The sequence below is a fragment of the Phascolarctos cinereus genome, unplaced genomic scaffold, assembly GCF_003287225.1.
Source record: "Phascolarctos cinereus isolate Bilbo 61053 unplaced genomic scaffold, phaCin_HiC Scaffold_726;HRSCAF=1367, whole genome shotgun sequence".
Lineage (NCBI taxonomy): Eukaryota > Metazoa > Chordata > Mammalia > Diprotodontia > Phascolarctidae > Phascolarctos > Phascolarctos cinereus.
The window spans coordinates 348,689,034-348,699,583 of NW_027556098.1; the positions used below are offsets into that span (position 1 = coordinate 348,689,034).

The 10,550-nt window shown below is 40.4% G+C and overlaps 1 protein-coding gene across 1 annotated transcript; it reads right to left on the reverse strand.

Annotated features, from left to right (window-relative positions):
- Positions 1-7,915: 7,915 nt before the first annotated feature.
- On the reverse strand, positions 7,916-8,998 carry LOC110195156 (olfactory receptor 52K1-like). The gene has a single exon (XM_020967784.2). It carries the CDS (start codon positions 8,937-8,939, stop codon positions 7,938-7,940), a length of 1,002 nt encoding a protein of 333 aa, XP_020823443.2. The 5' UTR covers positions 8,940-8,998; the 3' UTR covers positions 7,916-7,937.
- Between the last annotated feature and the right edge of the window lie 1,552 nt (positions 8,999-10,550).

Genomic DNA, 10,550 nt, shown 5'->3' on the forward strand with positions numbered 1-10,550 from the left:
GAATTCTGATTGATTTACGGAATCCACCTGCATATTGCAGACCTTGCTAGTGGATCTGAGTTAGCAGACTCCCTAGTGCTCAGAAGGGTTTACTTTATTTTATTTTATTATTTTATTATTTTATTATTATTATTATTATTTTTAAGCAATGGGGTTAAGTGACTTGCCCAGGGTTCCACAGCTAGTGAGTGTTATGTGTCTGAGGCCAGGCTCTATACACTGCGCCACCTAACTGACTCCTTAGAAGGGCTTATTAGGAAGATGACAGTTTTCCTAAGAACAAGAACAGTTCAGGGACAATGTATCTCTTAGAGATAGCTTCAGGACTTAAAGATAACACCAGATGTCTTGGTATTTTCCTTGAAGGTAAAGGTATGGTTGATAACAGTTTTTCCTATTAATTATAACTTTAATTCAACTCATAGGGAAAGCTAAATTTCTAAACATATAAAGGTGGTTTTAAGCAGATGCACACTCAATTATAAAAGTCAATGCAGCATAAAATCAATTACACTATAGAATCAATACAGTAGAAACTAAAGGTAATATTTTTAAAGGTAATATTAATTTTTATCTTCTCATCTTAAGTTTTTGTGGATCAGTGTTACATTTAGGTGAACATGGGCAAATTTGGTTTGGGACAATGGTCTTCTTCTAGTATAGTTTGCTGGCAGAATTCTCCAGGATATTTTGAGGTCTGCATTTGCAGTTTGGGGGTTTGTTGTCTTCTAGTATGTGGAAGATAGACAGTGAGCTTCCGGTGTATAATTCTAGTCATTTGTTCATATCTTGCTAGGTATTTGGTAAATACTCAATTTCAACAGCACAATTGTCTTGCATCATGCAACATTCCTGATGAACATCCATCATCCTTTCTTTCTCTGAAACCCATGACATGTGGGGTCCTTTGACTAGGACACAGTACAGTGATACTCTATCATCACCCTACTAATGGACATTATCATAATCGCCATTTTAAATTACAGCAGTGTTATTCTTAAGGAGCCTACCCTCAGTGATCAATGTCAATTATTCATGGAAATAGTAGAAACTGTACAACATAATACTGTAGGCTGTTAAAGTTTAGCACATTAAACAACTAGCATAATAAGAATTCAAATTGGCCACCATGTGACTGAGTTGATAAATACCCTAGGTTTTAAAGTCTTCTCCCAGTCCATGAAGAGACAGAACTATCATCTAGTTTGGTTTGGAGCAAGTGGCATCATGCCAACTCAAGAAATTTTGAATTAGTCTGTGAGGAGAATGGGAGAGAGAATGGTGATGACAGTAGCAAGTGGCACCAAGCATCAAATGAACAGCAGTAAGGAAGGATTCTGTGTATGAATATTGAACCTAAATGTATGCACAAGAACTTCTTCTTCCTCTCCCTTCTGCTGATCAGGACGGAATTCAGAGAAGAATGGCTGAATTGTACCTACCCTGAGATGCTGCTGGAACAATGGCGAAGTTATTCTTCTGCCTGCTTTTCTCTCTTCATCTATTGCACACGGTCAGCATTGCTCACTATCAAGTGATTCTCTGCTCTTTTAAATTTGCTTTCTGGTTATTTGTATACTTTGTGAAAGTTTTTCTAGATAAAGATAATTTTTATTGTGCCTGGAATGAGTGTCTTTTCTGTAGATAGTAGGGATAAGAGGGAAAGCCGGTTGATCCTTGACTACATAGAACTTAACTGGCTGGAATACCTCACTTCTAGTATGGTATTCAAAGGCTCATTTGAGGACTCAAAACTTTTGTGAAGTTTATTATTAATCTGTACTTTTGAAACAAAACAATGTATTGTGGGAAGATTACCCCAGTAAAACTTAAAAAATGCACTAGTTGAAAAGGAATGAGAGATAATCTAAGAATTACTAGACTATTTGAAAATCATGACCAGAATAAAAGCTTGCATACCATTGAGCAGGCAGCAAACTCAGTCCAGGCCCTTATCCTCATCCAAAGGGGCCTGTCTCAGAGACACTGACATCATTTAAACAGCTCACTGGTGGGAACACTGACGTTGTTTGAAAAACCCATTGGCAGGAGCTCTAGGGCTGCCCCAGGCTCCAACAGCACAGGGCTGCTCTCCACATGGAGGTGACCCAGTGCTGAAGGTACATGGGAAGAAGGTTCCTCATGACTCAGGGGGGATGAATGCTCTCTGTGTGGACCACTGTCCTGCCCCCTCCCCTTGATTATGGCTTCTGTAAGTGTGTGTGTGTGTGTGTGTGTGTGTGTGTGTGTGTGTGTGTGTGTACCCTACTGTGTGGCTGGACTGGACTGCCCAATCTTTTCCATCCCTGTTATTCCCCTTGCAAGGCTAACAAACTGTTGCCATGGTCAGCATTTCCAGATGTCTCTCCTTCCTTGCACAACCCAAATCCACAGACTAGTTTAGCCAGCATAACCATATTTCAAGGAATTACAAATGAAAACTTCTCAGGTCTGTTAGAAACAGAAGGCAAAATGAAAATAGGAAGCATCCACAAGTCACTTCCTGAAAGAAAACTCAAAATCAAAACTTCCAGGAATGTCATAGCCAAAATCCAGAGCTTCCAGGTCAAAGAAAAAATGCTACAAGTAGCCAAAAAGAAAGAGTTCAAGTACCATGGAGCCAGTCACATAAGACTATACAGCCACCACAATGAAGAAAAGAGCTTGCAATCCAATATTCCAAAAAGCAAAAGATAAAGGCTTACAAGAATAACTTATCTAGCAAAACTAAGTATAATCCCACAGGGAAAAAAAAGGATCTTTAGTGAAATAGAGGAATTCCAAGAATTCCTGATGAAAAAACCAATAACGGGCAGACATTTTGAAATGGAAACAGAAGAGTCAAGAGAAACTTAGAAAAGTGCACATATTTGTTCATTTGGAAGGGACTATGTTGGGAAAAGAAAAAAATGTCTTTTCAAAACCTTAATATCTTTAAAGGTAACAGAAAAGGGTAAATATGACAGACAGAAGACCCACAATATGGAAGAGGATGGAACGATGGATTAGAAAACAGAATCCAACCAGATGTGATTTACAAGAAGCATATTTGAGATATAAAGATGTATATTCATAAGGAGTTAAAATGAGGGACTGGAGTAAAATCTGTTATGCTTTGACTGAACTAAAAAAAAACAGGTGTAGCAATTGCGGTTTCAGACAAGGCTATGATAAATATAGATATGATAAAAAAAAGATAAGTAAGGAACTTGTGCTATGCTTAAAGCCACCATAGATAAAGAATTAAAGAATCAATATAAATCTCTCTCTATGTGTATATATATATATACACACATGTATATATACACATATATGTATGTGTATGCCAAATGGTGTAGCATCTAAGTACTTAAAGGAAAATTTATTTGAATGGGAGGAAGTAATAGATAAGGCAGCTAAGTGGTACAGTGTATAGAGTGCCAGTCCTAGAGTCAGGAAGACTTGGGTTCAAATCCAGCCTCAGATACTTGCCAGCTGTGTGATGCTGGGCAAGTCACTTAACCCCATTTGCCTCAGTCTCCTCATATTTAAAATGAGTTGGAGAAAGAAATTGCAAACCATTTTAGTATCTTTGCTAAGAAAACCCCAAATGGGGTTACAAAGAGTTGGACATGACTAAAAACTAAACAAGAAAAACAAATAATAGATAGTAAAACTATAAAGGTGGGAAATCTCTATCATGTCAGAAGCAGGTTTCAAACTCTGGTCTTCCTAACTTCAAGTCCAGCAATTTATCCACTATACCATGCTGTACTTCCTAACAGCTAGAACCACTACCCCAAGTTGGAATTGGCTGTTCCCAGAGGTAGTATATACCTGTTAGATACAGGCTGCACTAGGTGGCTTCTGAGGTCCCTCCAGTTCTGAGATTCTCAGATTCAGGGAATCAACTGCGCTTGGAGTGAGTCAAGAAAGAATATCGTATGTGTTTTTTTTTTTCTGTTACCTTTAAATTTTTCTTCAAGTGTTTATTTTTCCTTGTTTCCTCCCTTCCCCCCACCGAAAACCCTAGTAAAAATTTGCATAGGCAAGCAAAACAAATTTCCATACTAGCTATATTAAAAAATTTGTGCATCTATTTTATTTCCAATTCTTTGCTACTACGAAAGTGCTTCTATACACATTCTGGTGTATTTGCAGCTTTTCTTTTTTATCATTTACCTCCTTGGAGTATGTGCCCAGCAATAGAATCTTTGGATCACAGGGTATGGACATTTTAATGACTTCTTAGCATAATTCCAAATTACTTTTCAGAATGTTTGGACCAATTTGCTGCTCTACTAATAGTGCCTGTCTTTCTAAAACCGCTCCAATATTGACTAATCCTATCTTTGGCTGTCTTTGCTAATTTTCTGGATGTGAGGTGAGACTTCAGAGTTGTTTTGATTTATATTTCTGTCATTATTAGTTATTTGGAGCAGTCTTTTACATAGTTGTCTCAAAATGAATTTACTCAAGAAGAGAAAGACTTCTTGGTCATCTCGGAAAATGGAGACATGGGCGGTGAAGAAGCTGAGGAGTGGAGAGAGAGAGAAAACAAATGCTGAGGGACCCGTACGTCAGACTTAGAGAATTATACAGGTGTAGAGATTAATGACAATTGCCTCCTCGACAACACTTTCTGAGGCCTTCTCTATTGTTGTCATTCATCCTTCGATCTTGAAGAGGATCAATGCCATCAGGAGGGTGCTATCTTGACTAGCACATGAATTGGATTTAAGTGAGGTAGGGCTGCAAAGTCATCAGCTTCACTCTCTCCTCCAGAGTCATTGGGAGTTCAGTGGCAAGACATAGATCAAGACAATTGGTGATGGCCTGGGGTGCAGTGAATGACCTTGGCCTTTCTAAATTAAGGTCTTTCCCAGATCATGGTATGAAATAAGAAAATAAAGTATGTAGAGCACTTTATAAACCTTAAGGTGATATATAAATGTCATTTAATGTTATCCTGACAAAAAGGGAAATTTTACACCACTGTGGTAGACAATGATTTCTCTGGGTAAGGGGAGACGAGGTGAAAGGGAAGGGAATAAGCATTTATTAAACACTTATTATGTGCCAGGCTCCATGTTAAGCACTTTACAGATATTGCCTCATTGAAGATCTTCACAACCCGAGAGGTAGGTGATATTATTGTCTCCATTTTACACTTGAAGAAACTGAGGCAGACATAGGCTAAGTGACTTGCCTGGAGTCACACTGCTAATAAGTGTCTGAGTCTGGATTTGAACTCAGGTCTTCCTGACTCCAGGTCTAGTGCTCTATTCACTGCACCTATGGGAGGAACTCTCATAGTTTCTCTATTGCAATAGTTTCTCCTGGAAATTCAAAATGGAGGAGCTTCAAAGGAACATCAGCAGAATGTTATCTCAAGATAACACGTGAAGCATAGTGTAGATTTTAAGGCGTGATATAAATTTCAATTGTCGTTATTATAGTACTTTCTGGTTTTTACGTCCTGGATGATAATAGCTAGCATTTATATGACGCTTGAAGATTCGTAAAGCTCTGTACATATATTATCTCATCTGATCCTCACAACAACTTCAAGAGGTAGATGTTATTTTTATCTCCAGTTTACAGATGAAGAAATTAAGGCTGAGATATATTAAATGACTTGCCTAGGGCCACACAGCTAGTTAATGTCTGAGGTGGGATCTGAACTCAGGTCTTCCTGACTCTGAATCGTGTGCCCTTAGTCATATGCTACCAGAATGCCACAGAATCTCAAAACTAGAAAGGCTTTCATGAGACTTGTTGTACCTGTACAAAACAGAGGCTTTTCTATATATCATCCTCAGCAAGTGGTAATTCATAGTCCCTGAATAAAAAGATACTCCAATGAGGAAAAACTTTGTTCGGTCATTTTCATATTTGACTCTTCATGATCCCATTTGCAATTTTCTTGGCAAAGACATTGGAGTAGTTGGCCATTTCCTTCTCCAGCTCATTTTATAATTGAGGAACTAAGGCAAACAGAGTCAAGTGACTTACCCAGAGTCACACAGCTAGTAAGTATCTGAGGCTGGATTTGAACTCAGGAAGATGAGTCTAGCTGACTCCAGACCTGGCACTCTATCCACTGTGCCACCTAATTGCCAAATGAAAACTAGATACCTCCAAAGGTAGCCCATTCCACTTTTGGACAGCTCTAATTGTTGGAAAGTCCTGAGTTCTCTGACTTTGATATGGCTTAGGGAATTAGTCAACAAGCATTTATTAAGTGCTTACTGTGTGCCAGTCAAAATTACTGAGCTCTGGGGATACAAAGAAAGGCAAAAACAGTCCTCCCCTCAAGGAGCTTGAGAAGGGGAGAAAACATGCACATAGATAGGCATATATAAGGTACACATGAGATAGATAAAGGGGAACCTTAAAGGGGAAGGCACTGGCAGATGGTGGACCAGGAAATGCCTTTTGTAAAAGATGATATTGAAGGAAGCCAGGGATTCCAAGAAGCAGAGGTGAGAAAGGGGAGCATTAAAGGGTTGGAGTAGTGCCAACTGAAAGACCCAGAGTAGATAGAACCTCATGTGTGATGAACAATAAGTATAGCGAGATCATAGGATACATAGAAGGAAATAAGAAGATTGGGAAGATAAGAAGGAACTAGGTTGTGAAGAGCTTTAAGTGCACCCCCCTCCAAAAAAAATAGTATTTATTTGATCCTGGAGTTAATTGGTAGCTGCTGGGGTTTATTGAGTAGTGAGGCGACATGATCAGAACTGGATTTTAGGAAAATCAGTTTGGGAGCTGCAGGGAGGGTGAGTTAGAGTGAGGAGAGATGAGGTAAGGAGACCAATTAAGGTTCTGTCAAAGATCTGGCTTTTGTGAACTTTGTGAGACAGTTCATCTTAATTTTTTTGGCGCTCCCTGTGCCTGAGATCTCTCAGGAGGCATACATAACATGTAGAAAAGAAAGACACGGGAAACCCATCCAGGAAGACCAGTCACTCATTGCCTCACTGTTTAACCTCACAAGGGTCCTATGTCTTTGTTAGGAAACTGAGATCTAAGGTAACTCTGCCCTTGGTTGTTCTATAATGATAGGTTAATATCCCTTGTCTTTAGTTAAATGGAGATAAGCATCTCATAGTGCTGCTAGGTGGCACAGTGGATAGAGTGCTGGGCCTGGAGTCAGGAAGACTCCTTCTGAGTTCAACTTTGGCCTCAGACACTTACTAGCTGTGTGACCCTGGGCAAGTCATTTAACCCTGTTTGCCTCAGTTTCCTCATCTGTAAAATGAGCTGGAGAAGGAAATGGCAAACTGCTGTAGTATCTTTGTCAGGGAAACCCCCAAATGGGATCATAAAGAATCAGATGTGACTGGACAACAACAACAAAGTGAGGATGATAATAGCACTTGTGTCTCAGGGTATGTGAGGATCCAATGAGATAATGTTTTGTAAAGCACTTTGCAAACCTTGAAGTGCTATGTAAAGTTACTGTTGTTATTACTTTGCTTTATACCTACTTGTTTATATGTTGCATTCCCCTTTTTATACCTTTAATTTCTCGATGGCAGGGACTATCTAATTTTTCATCTTTCCCTTTCATTGCTAGACATGGGAACCTAACACGCAGCAGGAACTTAACAAATGTTTAATTGAATTGAATGTGGGGAGGGAAGGGAACAAGCATTTATTTAGCACTTACTGTATACCAGGCACTGTCCTAAGTATTTTGCAAATATCTTATTTGATTGAATAGAATAACGGTCTTCGATTATTAGAAGATTCATCATTTGGAACTCGAAAAGCTAAGATTGTTGAAGTAAGTGATGGTGTAGTATTGTGAGACTCTGATATTTACCCTCTTATCTTAGAGAGCAACTATCAGAAAAAGGTTGGAAATAATGCAAGAATACACGATATGGATGATTGTTGGGTCCCTATGTTCCTAGGGGTGCACTTGTTTTTTCCTAGCCCCTGAGGTTTCATGAAGGAAGCTCTCTTTGTGGAGGTAGGGATGGATTTTTTTCACAAGTGGCCTGAGGCCCTGCTCTCTGAAATATCTTGACTAGGTGTTGCCGGATCTCCTTGGTTCTGGCTCCATAGATAACAGGATTGACAAGGCAGGGGAGCAGTAAATAGAAGGCACTGAGCAGGTTGTGCACATCCTGGGAGGCAGCGCGAGCTACACGATAGACGATGGAAGAAGAGAGTGTAGAGGTATAGACTGTGAAGATGACCAGCAGATGGGAGCCACATGTGTTCAGGGCTTTGGAGCGGGCCCCGCCAGAAGAGATCCGGAAGGCAGCATGGATGATGCGTGTGTAGGAGGTGCCCAAGAGCAACATGTCCAGGACTCGGTTGAAGACTCGAACTGCAAGCCCCACTGTCTTGTTGAGTGAGATGTCTCCACAGGACAGCTTCATCAGAGCCATGTGCTCACAGGTGAAGTGACGGATGATGTTGGAACGACAGAAGTGTACTCTTGAGGCCAGTACTACCACAGGGGCAACGATGCATGTGCTCCTCATTGCCGCTAAGCCCACCAAACCTGTCAACATCTGCCCTGTCACAATTTCTGGATAACGCAGTGGATAACAGATGGCAATGTAGCGGTCTAGTGCCATAACCAGGAGGATGTTGCAGTCAAAGACGATGAGGAAGTAGATAGAGAACATCTGGATGAGGCAATGAGAAAGAGATATGCGGTAATAGCGGGTAGAGAAGCTAAAGAGCATGGCGGGCACGACAGCAGTAGCGGCACAGAGATTGACTGTCAGGAGCAAGGCAATGAGCGCATACATGGGCTGGTGCAGGCTTCTCTGGGCCACCACAGTGTAGATGACCAGGACATTGGCTGAGAGGATCACCAGATATATGCAGGAGAATGGAAGGATCAGGAGGGACCGGGCTTCCTGCAGCCCTGGGAAGCCTACCAAGAAGAAGTCAGTGTAGGAGATGTTGTGGGTCTCATTCCACCCTGACATTCTTGATGGGATCAGTATTAGGGCTTGGGGGGTGGTAGTGGGAGGAGACAGAGTCCCTGGGTCCAGTTATCTTTGGACCCAGAACCAGTCTCACTGGTCTGGATGGAGGTTCTTGTCCTTCATGAGTCTTTGATGTTCCTAGAGGGGGAAATATAAGAAAAGGAAACATTATCAGACCCAATTTAATGAGATATTCCTGAGAAATGGCAGCTTATTTCCTTCCCTACCCTTCACAAATGTCTCTCAAATGAAGATGATCAATGGGAAAAAGGAATGTGGGAATGTTTATATCCATCTTCATCATGGACTTTCCCATTGAATCTTACTCCTGGCTTTATCTTTTAATTTTTTAAAAATAAATTTTTTGGTCATCTTTTGTTTTTATATCACTTAAATTTCTCTCTGTGTTCCTCTGATTCTCTCCCTCCCAGAGAGCTATTCCATATAAAAAAGAATATTTTAAAAGAAAACAAATAATCAGCAAAACATCAATATTTTGCTTCTCTAATTTTATTCCTAGAAGCCATTGCTGTTTCTCTGTTCTGTGGTGAGATCCTCTCTTGCTGGCATCAACTCTTTTTGATCAATCAATTTAATCTTATAAGAAGTGTTTATACATACTTACACACTGATGCCCTAGGGTCACTGCACTGAGATTGAATGATAGGTGAATTCCTGCCTGGAATTTCCATGTTATGATAGGGCCCAGGCATGATTTTCACTCTCCACGACTGCCTTGTCCTTTGTCCTGTCCCACCTCCACAGCACTGGTCTCTAGGGATGATAATCCACCTGAACTCATTTCTCAATGATTAGCATATTCTCATCTCATCATATTCTTCTCCTATCAATGATTCTGAGTCCACAAAGTCATTGTACAAACCCTATTCCACATCTCTCACTGCCTGCCCCACTTTGTTCTCATTCCTCTCAACCCAACCACATGATGTTCCATTTGAGATCTACTCTCCCCTTCCACTGTGCTCTCTGGAGTGCCTGCTTCTTAGTTAACAAACTTGTTTTCATCTTAAACCTTTTCCTTACTCACTCCTTATATCTTGCTCTTGCTGAGACCTGGGTCCTTCCTGATGACAAAACTTCCACAGCCACCCTTTCCAGCACCATTTACACTTTTACTGATACCTTCCAACTCACTGGGTGTAGAGGGAAATTTGATATACTCCTTGCTTCCAGTGGCTACTTCCAGACTCTCCTTGTGCTTGTACCAGTATCATTTAGTAACCTCTCTTCCATTGAGATCCATTCAATTAGTGTTTATCACCCAATCAAAATACTGGTAGCTGTTATCTACCAATCTGCTTTCCTCAATCAGTCCAGTGCCTGCAGGGCTCATGTTATTTTCCTCCTCCCTAAATCTCACTCTCATACTAAGAAACTTCACCATATATACTGATACTTTCTCAAAACCCCAACTTCTCATTTCTTCAATTTATTTATTTTCAGTAACCTACTCCTCCATTCCATCTCAGCTCCACACAGAGGTGCTCATACCCTGGATCTTATCATCACCACCTAAATCCACCACTTTTATGTTTGTGAACTCTAAAATTGTCTTATCTGATCATGATCTTTTTTCATTCCATCTTTCTC

Bases quoted from the DNA above. Each gene is read 5' to 3' on its own strand.
- LOC110195156 (XM_020967784.2), bottom strand. From the start codon at position 8,939: ATGTCAGGGTGGAATGAGACCCACAACATCTCCTACACTGACTTCTTC.